This window comes from Antrostomus carolinensis, unplaced genomic scaffold (assembly GCF_000700745.2).
Source record: "Antrostomus carolinensis isolate BGI_N321 unplaced genomic scaffold, ASM70074v2 scaffold39187, whole genome shotgun sequence".
Taxonomy (NCBI): Eukaryota; Metazoa; Chordata; class Aves; order Caprimulgiformes; family Caprimulgidae; genus Antrostomus; species Antrostomus carolinensis.
This window is the reverse complement of record NW_010328737.1, coordinates 2665-15671: the sequence shown is the minus strand read 5'-3', so window position 1 is coordinate 15671 and position 13007 is coordinate 2665. Positions and strand designations below refer to the sequence as shown.

Here is a 13007-nt window from a genome sequence, read left to right as displayed (position 1 = left end):
GGGGGGTGGGCAGCTGCCGACCGGGGCGCAGACAAAGAGATGTCACCGGTCACACAGCCGTGTTGGTGGGTTCGCTCCCCCGGGGGCTCCCTGCGCTGCTCTTCCCCCTCCAGACGGTGTGAGGGGAGCGGGGCGGCGGATGGAGCCTTGGGAAGCTGGATTTGGGAGTTGGTAGCTCGAGGCTGCAGCCAGGCTGCAGTTAAATACAGCTATTTAACCTGTATTTCACAGCAGCTGCTGGACCTCGGGCATTTAAACATCTTTACTGCTCTATTTTTTATCTCCACTGTATCCTGTGGCACCAGATTTCTCAATTTTATTGTGCTGCTTCTGTTAAAACAATGAAATTTGATTTAGTTAAACTTAATTCCTTATTTACCACGCTGCTTCTGTTGGAACGACAAAATTCGATGTAGTTAATATTAATTCCATGTTTATTATACTGCTTCTGTTGAGACAGTGAAATTTGACATAGTTAATACTTCCTCATCTCCAGAAACAAGGATTAATTAGCATGTGCCACAGGACCTCTACTCATCTAGCAACTGCTCCCATAGAGCAATCAAACATCAAACCAGGGTGCTGTGTAGTTGGTGCTTTATTCAGTTGCTCACTCAGGATGTTGTGTGTATGTTGTAAATATATTCATAAAAGCTAATTGTATGCATTTTCTAAAAAAAAAAACAAAACCAAAACAACCCAACAAACCCCAAACTTTAGCAGCCTTTGATGATGCAGTGGAAGAACGTGTGATCAATGAAGAGTATAAAATATGGAAAAAGAATACTCCCTTCTTATATGATTTGGTAATGACCCATGCTCTGGAGTGGCCCAGCTTGACTGCTCAGTGGCTTCCTGATGTAACAAGGTAAACTAGTTCTTTTGCCTTTTTTATTTATTTATTTATTTTTAACATAATAAGTAGTAAATGTAGGATGATGTTTTGTCAGACAGTATGTGATTCCTTTCTGTCTTCATCACTTTTTGTACCCTTGCCTTGCCAACAGCAGGTTGAGGAGAACTGTGAACAGTAGAGAGAGAATCAATACAGGCAATTTTAATTTGGCAAAATGTCTTCTATGACTGAGAAGATATTTTCACACATTTGTCTTCCATATTTTTCTTCCAGCTTCACCTTTAATAAGCAAAAAACCTACTAAAAAATGGAACTAGATATAATTTCTTTATAACCACCATTTTGTCCCAGGATTCCATAACAATGTTCTACTTGAAGTGAGTATTCTTACCCCTCAGAGTTGTACTCAGGAGGAGCTGCTGATGTCTCTTAAAGAAAGGCACAAGGATGGTGGTCTGTCAGAGTGTTGTGCTGTGAGAATTTTAGGTTGAGATCTTGAGTTATGATAAGACATTTCCTCTGGAGGAAGTGAGTTTGGTGTTGGAGCAGGAGAGCAACTGTAACTTTAAAGAGTGTTATTCGTGTTAGAAGCTGTCATCAAAAAAAACCATTGTAATCAGCTCAGTATTTGTGTAAAAACCCTTCTGTTGTTACTTGGCTCTTTCCTTGCAGACCTGAAGGCAAAGACTTCAGTATTCACCGGTTAGTCCTGGGCACCCACACTTCAGATGAACAGAATCATCTTGTGATAGCCAGTGTGCAGCTGCCTAACGATGATGCCCAGTTTGATGCTTCACATTATGATAGTGAGAAAGGAGGTAAGAGACCAAAGACGTGGACCAGGGGCAGTTTTAACCATTTTCTCCTTCCCTTTGCAATAGAATATTTATCTTTTCTTAAAGTTCAGGCAGCAAGGTTCAGATATTACTTCTAAACTAATAAATTTACCCTTACTTAATAGACAAAGACAATGTTTTCTGAATGTACGTGATGTCTTAATAATATAATGATGGAAAAAGAAGGTGGCAGGCTTATTGCAAAAGTGTGTGTGTGGGAAAAACCTCACCCCTCCCTGTTTCTCATCAGGAACTGACATTGAATTTCATGGAGTGCTGCTTCCTGATATTTTTATTATCACTTATGCATTATATAAACTCTTCCAGTGAGAAAGTCACTCATGTACAAGAATATTTTCTTTCAGAGGAGTGTAACCTTTCAAATGTTCTTCTCTTGTCTGAATTCTGCTGCCTGATAGTTGTGCCAGCCCCTCTTTGGATAAAAAGATCACTGTGTTTTGTTGGATGTATCAGACTTGAATTCGATGCTTTCTGTAATCTTAGTTGGCTCTCAGCATTGCTACAAGTTAGACATTTCTCATTTTTACTTGGCTGAATTAATCTTGCTACATGATGAAAGTCCTTAATGATCCAATGTTTGCTCTTCTTTTTGCTGGAAGCCTGGATTGTGCAATTAGTATTTTGATCTTTGGGCTTCTTAGAGTTATTCATGAACACGGTGTTGTCTAATAAATACTTGGTTTCTATTCTATTTTAGTTATTTCTCAAAAATGTACAACTCCCAATTTAAAAACAAAACAACAACAAAAAAAACCCCCCTCTTTTTGCCAGAATGGTGCTGTGCAATTTTGTGAAATGCTGAGTTACTGTGACTTTACATATAAAGATAAAGTAGCTTTAGCAAGTGATATTTCAGTCCTGTATCTTAAACACAGTGCAGGAATTTGGGGGTTTTTTTCCAGACATTGTCTGTTCTGCAATGCTGGTTTTTATGATGTTTGAAAGTGCAGTTACAGCACATCTGTTTGAAATGTACAACACATCTTCATTATATATAGATAAAGAGTTCTAGGTAAGAGAAATTTGGGGCTTGTGTTGTTAAATTTGAAATAATAACAAATATATGGGGAAAAAATGTTCTTTAACTTAGCAAAGACCTGATATTTTGATGTTACCTATACAGATGTTTAAAACAACATGCCATTTGAAAACTGGATTCTTTCAGTTACAGTTGTTCTTGTGACTATAAGTGCTTGGTAATACTGGTAATTGAGTCTGGATCTTTGTGTCTTGATCTGAAACTGGTTTATTATTACAACTACTAAATTCTTATTTCCAGAGTTTGGAGGCTTTGGATCAGTTAGTGGAAAAATTGAAATTGAAATCAAGATAAATCATGAGGGAGAAGTGAACAGAGCACGTTACATGCCACAAAACCCATGTATCATCGCTACGAAGACTCCGTCCAGTGATGTCCTTGTCTTTGATTACACCAAACACCCTTCTAAACCAGGTGTCTGCTTCTTTGTCATATCTGTGCTTCAAAGATCAGCCAACCCTTCCTTAAGAAAAGGTTGATGGGATGAAAAAGAGGTTAAAAAGTTTTGTGGGTTGCATATAATTTTTGGTTTTAACTGGGTATTTAATGTAAAAGGTTATTTTATATGAAGCTTAAACACATGTCCAGTATGTACTGATAGAAAGCTGTGCTTTGTCCCTTTGCTGTTTTACTGTGTGTTTTGTTGTGTGTGTTGGTGTTTGGGATGGTGGAAGGTGGCTTTTTGGAGACTGTATGATTTGCTGGGTAGCTGAGCTGTTCTGATACCCTGTAAGGATATTAACAGTCATTTACCAATGAACTTGTCAAGCTCATCTAGAGTAACTAGTTCTGTCACTTAAGGGAAGGATCAGAAGTGTCTTTCTCACTTTCAAAGTGCAGTTGGAGATGAGAGACAGAAAGATATTCCACGGGTACTACAGCACTAATTTAGCATGGACCACTGCTAGGCCATCCAGCCAAAAAAACCCCTAAAAAATTAAAAAGCAGCTTGGAAAAATCTGCAATATACTTCTGTTAAGCTAAGGAGACAAACTGCTCTGTGTTGTCTCAGTGCATTCTGTTTTAATGAGGTGATTCTTCAGTTGGGGAAAAATGCTCAAAAGGATAGAGAGAGATCCTGTTGGAATACTCAGAGTTTAGTAAAGCACATTAAAACTCAATGCCAAGTATTTCAGGATGTGCTGGAGATGATACTAGGTGCTGGAATTCTTACCCTGCCTTTTTACAGACCCTTCTGGAGAGTGTAACCCTGACCTGCGTCTTCGTGGACACCAGAAGGAAGGTTACGGGCTGTCGTGGAACCCAAACCTGAGTGGGCATTTGCTTAGTGCTTCTGATGATCATGTGAGTACTTGAAATACAGCTGGGGTACAACCACCTGCACCTTGTGTCCCTTGGCAAAGGTCAAAAATGGAGTGTTTTTTGAGGGGGAGGAGGTAGGGGAGGTAAAGGGAATGTCTGTCTAAAGATGCCATTTTAAAAAAGAAATTGTTTTGTTTTTTTTTTTTTAAAGACCATTTGCTTGTGGGATATTAGTGCTGTTCCAAAAGAAGGCAAAGTGGTGGATGCAAAGACCATCTTCACAGGGCATACAGCAGTAGTGGAAGATGTATCCTGGCACTTGCTCCATGAATCTCTGTTTGGATCTGTTGCTGATGATCAGAAGCTCATGATGTAAGTGGGGTGATGTCTTCAGAACCCGAGTGCTTCTGTCCCGCTTGCTTTGCCATCTTAATAAAGTGGGATTTAAAGCTTTGTTTCAATTCTGTGTTTACCCTTTACAGCTGGGATACTCGGTCAAACAACACCTCCAAACCCAGTCATTCCGTGGATGCGCACACAGCTGAAGTCAACTGCCTCTCCTTTAATCCCTACAGCGAGTTTATCCTGGCTACAGGATCAGCTGATAAGGTACATCCGCCTTGAACTCGGAACATAACCTGTTCAGTGTGGCTGTAGATATTCATTATGTCAACAAAAAATGTTTTCATGTTTGTTTTTTTTTCCTAGACTGTTGCTCTGTGGGACTTGAGGAATTTAAAACTGAAGTTGCACTCCTTTGAGTCACATAAAGATGAAATATTTCAGGTATAACAAAAAGTCTTTATCTTTTATGCACACACACACACACACACACTTAGTTCTGTGTAGCTGTCTGGAAAAAATCAAAACCATTCTTTTCCACTCCATGTTTTTATGAAATGTACTTGCACTTAAAACCTCATATATTCTTTTCTCTCATCTGTTTATAATTTTATGGCTCATTGTTGTGCAGCTGTATAGTGCTCTGTGTGGGGTAGAGCTCCAGTGCAGATAAGGGTGTCCAGAAAGCCAAGGGCACAACATAACAAGCTTTATGGAGAGCTTTAACCACAACAGAAGGGTGAAATGCTTGCAGTACAGGGGAAATGTAAATTATTGATGGCAGCAGATGAAGCAGGGAGGCACAATGAAGTGCCTGCTGTGTTTTCATCTTCTCAGCTTGGACCTATAGAAAGGCTTTAGCCAGTGCCCATTAAAGGGGATCACCAGAACATCCTGTGACAATGCACAATTGCTCATTTTGCTGGTGTAAATATAGAATGTTAACATCATGGGTAGCATGTGCTTAGCAAATAACAATATTTCCAACTTTGCATTACTCAGAAGAAAAATATGTAGAGTTTTTTTTAATTTTTTTTTTTTGGTAGAAGGATTACTACTTAAGACTGTAGCTGAATAAAATTACCCATGAAATCTTGAAGTGTCAGGTTGTGTGCAGAATTATGTGTTCTTTCCTAATCCTGTGATCCTATTAAATGGTATGTTTTGGAGAGGTTTATCTCCAGCAGAAGTAGTAAATGTGAGCTCTTGGGCAGTTAAGCTTAATTACAGAGATTTCTTTTCATGTGTAAACTGTACCTACTGCTTAAGGAATCTGTAGTTTATATTTGTGCAATCCTTGTTAAGGTAAGGAGCAGCTAGTATCCTTGAGAGCTTGTTTGTGCATCATAACACGTGGTCTTTGTTAGAGGAAAGGTTACACGTGGTGCCCTCTTGGTGCTCTAATGCCTCGTTAGTGTGTGAATGTTCACAGACCTGCCTCCTCTGTTAGAATTATATTACTGGGCATAATCCTATTTCAAGTTCATATCAATTTGAATTTTCACGGAGCTTTCATGATACAAAATACAGTGGTGTTTGTTGTGAATGTCTGTCATATCACAGCTTCTTCAAACTAACTGCCTTTTGAATTCATCCTTGTCTGTAGGTCCAGTGGTCTCCCCATAATGAAACTATCTTGGCCTCCAGTGGCACTGACCGCAGGCTAAATGTTTGGGACTTGAGGTAAAGCCCAAATTACTCATGTTCTCCTGACACAATATTAGAATGGTTTGGATTGGAAGGGACCTTAAAGCTCATCCAGTTCCAACCCCCCTGCCATCAGCAGGGACACCTTCCACTAGACCAGGTTGCTCAAAGCCTCATCCAACCTGGCCTTCAACCCTCCCAGGGAGGACCAGCCACAGCTTCTCTGGGCAACCTGTTCCAGTGTCTGACCACCCTCATAGTGAAGAACTTCTTCCTAATATCTCATCTAAACCTCCCCTCTTTCAGTTTAAACCCATTTCCCCTTGTCTTGTCATTAACTGCCCTTATGAAAAGTCCCTCCGCAGCTTTCTTGTAGCCCCTTCAGGTACTGGGAGGCCGCTATAAGATCTCCCTGGAGCCTTCTCTTCTCCAGGCTGAACAGCCCCAACTCTTCCAGCCTGTCTTCATAGGAGAGCTGCTCCAGCCCTCGGATCATCCTAGCGGCCCTTCTCTGGACTTGTTCTAACTGGTCCATATATTATTGATGAATTGCATCACACTTCAAAAAACAACCAACCAAACCCCCACCTTTTCATTTTTCCTCCTGTTTTTTTACAGTAAAATTGGAGAAGAGCAATCCCCTGAAGATGCTGAGGATGGTCCCCCAGAGCTGTTGGTAAGTCTTTTGAATCTCATTGATTGTTCTGACCTATTATTCATCATCTCTCTGATAGAAATTTGAAAACATTCCCCTTTTTGTTTCCCCAATACTAGTTTATTCATGGTGGTCATACTGCAAAGATATCTGATTTCTCCTGGAATCCCAATGAACCCTGGGTAATTTGTTCTGTATCAGAAGATAATATCATGCAAGTCTGGCAAATGGTAAGTTGTTTGGGGAGGTGCAAGAAGCGAGGAGATGAGAGATGGTGTTCAACTGCCTGGATTTCAGCATTCCTGGTTTTATTTACTGCTCTCAGCATGATTTGCTTTGTAACACTGCCTGAATCTCAAAGGGATAGTGAAATACACTTTAGGTTTGGTTGAAACAATGGTTTACACATACTCAGAAGCTGTTTTGTGTTTCTCATCACTTAAAAAAAAGTACTGGTGTAGAAGCAAATTTTTCCCTTCTATGTTTGAATGAAAACAGTGTGTGTGGGAACCAAAGATGAAATTGAGGTTTCTGTTAGTTATTATCTTAAAGAATGAAATCTTTGCAAATTATATTAATGTCCTCTTGAGGATGGAGAGGAATGGTGGTGAATAGGAAAAGTTTGCTGGCCATAAATTACCAGCTGTTGAAGGTTTTGGAAAACAAACTTGTATAGTTTGAATAAACTTTGACAAGACCATTCTCCTCATTTTTGTTTTATCTATAAATTGGTTCACGGGGGCTTTGTTCTTAGCAGCCTTCCATGTAGTTCTTTTGGAAGGTGCTGCTGTGAAGTGAAGGATCTACTAAATGTGTACAAAATAGTCTGTTAATTGAAGTAGGTCTTGCAGTGGTTTCTGTTTTAAGAAGGCAGGTTTCCACAAGCAATAGTAACTTACAGGGTATTTATGAAATGTTTTGGAGACACGGCTGTTGTGAGAAAGGTCGTTTGTGTTGCTTCTTTCGTGTTAAATGGCCTTGAGAGATCAGGGATGGGTGATACGTATCTGCAGATGAAAAATTGCCACAACTTTTTGAAGGGAATCCTCTTCAATGTGGTGGTTAAATGCTGCTTCAGTTTCTCTCTCTCTGTCTTGCAGGCGGAGAACATCTATAATGATGAAGACCCTGAAGGAAGCGTGGATCCAGAAGGTCAAGGATCCTAGATGACAACATTTCCCTGTTTTTAGTCTTTTTCCTTCTCTTCCCTCTCAGCCCTGATATTGACTTAACACTGGTTTTGAGACACACGTAGACTTTGTGTTCAGCCATCCTTCTGTAGATACCATCAACCACCTTTTTAACCCAGACAGTGAGTACTTCCTAAGAAAAGGGCTTAGCCCAACCCAGCCGGTGCCGTGCTGTAGCTCCTCGCTCGCATTTCCTACAGCAACCTCTCACCTATAGGGCTGGCTGTCTCATTTTAGCTGCCTTCATCACACAGAGCATACTTGGTTTTGTTGTTTGTTTTTCTTTTCCTCTGTCTTTAGCTTGTTACAGCTGCAGGCTTTTGCCTAATTTAAACAAAAGTTAAATCTGTAGAGCTGCCAGAGTAGGCTTGAGCCAGTGGAGATGATACAAGTGTTAATCCACTGGCAGTTCAGAGTGTGGAAGGTCTTGTCCTCTTCAGTACAACTCCAAAGTCTTGAGATTCCTTTAGTTAATCTGTACCTTGTGGATTTTTCTGCCCCTGCAGATACAAAACAGACTTGCAGATTCTGATTTGAACTGAAATTAAATTTCTTTCTATATATTTTTTTTTCCTCTAGTGGTAATTCTGGGTTTTTCATTCCTTCCTTTCTTTCCCTTTCCCTTTCTCCCATCTGCTGGGTGACAGCAGTTTGGATTCTTTAGCTATTCCTGCAGAGCATTGTTCACCTTCCATGTTTTTTGCTCTATTGTGTGTTTCTTGAGCTGTGTTTTCACATATATTTCTTTCCTTTCTGTGAAATGGTTTTTAAAACTTGGGGCCACCAAGTTATAAAGGTGTATGTTTTTACCAACGGATGTACCACAGATGGCATGCCTGGTAACCTCTAAACAGCATTGGTAGCTGGTATCTGTAAAGGAAATTAAATGTGGATGAACAAATTTTTTTAGGAGTTAGTCCTTGACCACTAACTAGTTCCTGCACATCTTCCACCAGGATGTCCTGTTCCACCAGCAACCTGTTACTCTCCATGCTCCTCATGACTAATTGCGTGTAAGTGCTTCAGATGGAATAAATTTTTTCTACGTAAATGCTGTGTAGCTCTTTGATTATTTTATTTATTTTTTTGGTGCTGATGTTTTCCTTCTGCATTAACTATTTTGTCAAGAGGAAAGTGTACCTCTTCAGAAAGCAGAGAAAGCAAGGGCACAGTCTCTACCCGATGTGTCCTATGAGACTGTGCTGGGATAGATATTCATAGAATCAGAGAATGGTTTGGGTTGGAAGGGCCCTTAAAGCTCATCCAGTCCCAACCCCCCTGCCAGCAGCAGGGACACCTTCCACTAGACCAGGTTGCTCAAAGCCTCATCCAACCTGGCCGAGAACACTTCCAGGGAGGAGCAGCCACAGCTTCTCTGGGCAACCTGTTCCAGTGTCTGACCACCCTCACAGTGAAGAACTTCTTCCTAATATCTCATCTAAACCTCCCCTCTTTCAGCTTAAACCCATTTCCCCTTGTTTTGTCATTAGTTGCCCTTATGAAAAGTCCTTCCCCAGCTTTCTTGTAGCCCCTTCAGGTACTGGGAGGCCGCTATAAGATCTCCCCAGAGCCTTCTCTTCTCCAGGCTGAACAGCCCCAACTCTTTCAGCCTGTCAAATATTCCTTAGTTTATAACACGTGGATGTTTTTCTGCTTCTTGTTTCTGCTGCTTTCTTTGTGAAATGAGTAAATGAGTACTTAATATCCCCAAGCAGTCAAGAATGCACTGAATTGCACCTTCTACCTGAAGTGGTGTCTGCATTTTGCGTCTGCCTTTAGCCCTTACCACAGAACTATGGGTTTGGGGGTTTTTTTTGTTAGTCTGCAGCATGAATAGTCAGATACCTTACAAGGATCTTGGTTTGACACACAAAGTTGTTATTTTCTCTTGAAGACACATAAAAAGATCCTTAAACTCTGACCTTTATTTTTCAGTGTGAGACTTTATATAAAGTGGAAACCTATTATCCACAAAGTAGCTTCTGTGGCCCATGGTGGAGCATGTCACAATACAGCAGAGACCCTTGAAATACAAAAGAAAATCCTGTTCAAAGGATAAAGCTTCTCTTGCATGTAAACTTTAAAAATCAAACCCCCTCACCCTGCCTTCCAGAACAATACTTTCTGAGCAAGCTTATACAATCCACCTATGGAACAAGACAAGATTTGTTTCAAACACAGCAAAACATACATCTGTTATTCTTTATATATGTCCATTGTTCAGTGCAAGTATTATTTTCTCTGCTCCTCTGTGGAAAAGCAGTTTTTACTACATGATCAGCAGCAGCAGCACCTCGAGAAATACACGCAAGCAAAGGATTGTCTGGTATTCCTGACTTGGGGCAGCTGCTGTGCATCAGGTAGGATCAGCAGCAAGAGGAGACGTCCCCTGCAGATGCTTCTGTCATTTTGCTACAAGGAGGAAAAGTCTGTTGTTCCTAACATTCCTGTTCTGCTTTTTCTTCTGATTTGCAAAGGTGTCCGTAGATTTCTAAGCAGCCCCTGTATGGGTAGAAATTAAATTTAGACATTTACCTAAAGTACTCTGGCTGGAGAAAACAGGGAAGGGGAGACAGATGCTATTTCTGGAAAACATTCTTTTCACAGTCTGGAAGAAAAGTAATTAGGAAACACTTAAACTGGCTCATACACGGTCTTGTGAGCGTGTGGACTTAGCCCAGCCCTTCCAGAGCCCTTGGCAAACAAACTAGTTTGAACAGAAGGGAATGTAATTTTTGGTGTGAGCTACAGGAGACGACAGCTCAGAGCCGTGTTTAACTCTGAGGTCCCCGGTGCAAATGTGAAACTTAATGAGGTGTCTGGACATATGAGAAGCCTTGAGCTCTGTCACTTCCAGGGACAGCGATTTGTCCAGAGCGAGCTGAGAGTTAAGAGGCTGTGCTGCTGCACCCAGGCTTAAATATTGGTCTGTGATTTAGACATAAGGAGCCCAAACAGCAAAGACATGGGGTTGGTGGGATCTGCTCTGGATTGTAGATGCAGTTACTCTCGTTAATACATCTGGGAATGGCTGGTGATGTGACAGCTCTTCCCCTGTGCTTACCATAATAAAGTCTTACCTGGATAAAATAAAACTACCTGTTAGTGGTAGGGAACACTCCTGTGGTGAGCTTGCATGAGGAGGTTTGAGTGGAGAAGGGGGGAGAAAAGAATTACTAAAGTAACAGTGAAGCTACAGGAAATGGTTAAAGAGTGTGTACAGCCGAGGCTGGAGTAACACACAACACAAAGTTTGGCAACTAAAATAGTCCACAAACTAATGGACGTTTTCTGGAGCTTTAAAAAATCCTGAGTAATGAAGATGTGAGTGGAACCAGCAGTGGAGAGTGATGAGCAGGAGGTAGTTCTCATTGAAAAGCATCTACAATGCTGTTTCCCAAACCTAAACCTCAGCTTCTCTCCACACACCCCTAAGGAAACCAGCACTTTGGTTTAAGATGCTGTGTCTGCTTCTTGGGGAGCGACCTCCACTCCTCGTGTGTACGGGCATCCCTCTTGGGATGGCAAAGGGTCTGGAGCTCCTGCTGTGCTGCCCCACCAGACCCCTTGTTCACATGCTGGCCGTGTGCCCAGGGACCAGGAGCAAAAGCCCACGGTGTCTGATAGCTGTGTGACCACCAGCCTCTTCACCATCCTCCTCCTCCTCCCAATCCCGACCCAGCCCCTCCGCACCGCAGAGACGAGCCACAAACGGACTTGTAGATGGAGAGTTCCCGGTGGAGACTGGTCCTCAGCTCCTCCAGTTCCTGATTCTTGCGCTGCTGGAGCTGGACCCCATTCTTCAGCTCCTTCAGCCTGTCTTCCAGCTCCTCAACCTGTTCCTGGGGAGTAAGAAGACAAGAGTGGATGAGCTGGGGGAGGAAGGCTGTCTCAGTGCCCATGCTCAGCTGGTGCCCACGCTCTCATGGGGGGATCTGCCTGTCGATGGTGTTGGTCTGGACAAAACCAGCCACCATCTTCAAAAACCTCTGTAAAAAAGCTGTGTTTTATTACAAAGATGGGAGTTTGGGTTGGGCTGTGATGCATTGGGCCCTTAGGCTTCTCTTGGCTGGTTGGTTTTGTCCCCTAGACTACTTTATGTGTGTTTTGAGAACCTGTCAGCACTGTATAAACCTATGAGTCAGGAGAAGATAAACAATGAATTTAGGAGAAAGAAAATGTGGAGGCACATCAGGGATGCCCCCAAATCCTGTCCTCTAAGGGACAGCGGACCCTGAAATCCAAGATGAGCAATGTCACGGGTGCTGGTGACCTGGTTCCCAGCTCAGCAGGGAGGAGAAGCAATGGAAAGGGGGACGTCAGCTTCCAGAAGCTGCTCAGAGCCAGGCTGGGAGGAGGCAGCGATTACGAGCCGAGAACAGGGAGTGTTGAAAAGGGGGAGATTAATTGTGGAGCCTCTTTGCCAAATGTGCTCTTGTAGATATTGAATTGCCTTGTCCCTCAGGAGAAGGTGCCAGGGGGAGGATGCCTGGTGCAGCCAGAAATAACCCTCTCGGGAGGCAGCTCAGCCCTTGGGCTGCAGGCAGAGGAGGTGAAACCCTTCCTGGCAGTGGGAAGGGCAGGATCTGCCCTGGCAGGGCTGGGCTTTTACAGAAAAGACATTTTTCTCTAAAACTGACTTTCCTGAGTGCCCCAGCTCAGTCCTTGTACTGGCACAAGCTGCGGGAAACGTGCCCAGCGCTCAGCAGCATCGCTCAGCTCTGCCACCCGCCCGCTTTGGGAAGGAAACCCCCTGTCCCCTTTGATTTGTCCCTGCTCACTGGGGCAGGTCAAAACCAAGTGAGAATACCACCAGGAGAAACCTTTTTTCCAGCAGGTCACCTGGTGAAGCCCCAGCACTTTCCCACCACATCCCTGTAACCTGGGGTTTGCCCTGTGCCCAGGGGCTGCTGCTTCACCTGGCCCGTGCCAGGGCAGGGGATGCTTTTGACTTCAAGCAGCAGGAGATATCCCACCTCCTGACCCTCCTCATCCACCTTACTCCTCCCCTTGGCCCTATGAACAAGACCTTCAGCATCCACATTTCACTGGCTGCAAAGAATGACTCCCACTGTCTCAACAAGAGGGTCTGGGGGTACCCAGCCACAGCACGTACCCGATACTGCCCGACCTCTTCATCTCGCTTCTGCTTGACGAG

The 13007-nt window shown here is 42.8% G+C and overlaps 2 protein-coding genes across 2 annotated transcripts in view; one reads left to right on the top strand and one right to left on the bottom strand.

The window, feature by feature from the left end:
* The first annotated feature begins 722 nt into the window (after positions 1-722).
* Positions 723-8900, top strand: RBBP4 (RB binding protein 4, chromatin remodeling factor). The gene is made up of 11 exons (XM_010172336.2): positions 723-868; positions 1529-1674; positions 2993-3166; positions 3942-4057; positions 4227-4387; positions 4498-4624; positions 4724-4801; positions 5964-6040; positions 6623-6680; positions 6779-6889; positions 7760-8900. Exons 1-11 carry the CDS (start codon positions 810-812, stop codon positions 7823-7825), a joined length of 1173 nt encoding a protein of 390 aa, XP_010170638.1. The 5' UTR covers positions 723-809; the 3' UTR covers positions 7826-8900.
* Positions 8901-10287: 1387 nt separating this feature from the next.
* SYNC (syncoilin, intermediate filament protein) overlaps positions 10288-13007 on the bottom strand; it is a 3806-nt gene continuing 1086 nt past the window's right edge. The window contains 3 exon segments of the mRNA XM_029086050.1: positions 10288-10351; positions 11567-11691; positions 12966-13007. The exon segment at positions 12966-13007 is cut by the window's right edge and continues 43 nt beyond it. Of these exon segments, the coding sequence (XP_028941883.1) occupies positions 10288-10351; positions 11567-11691; positions 12966-13007 (231 nt within the window).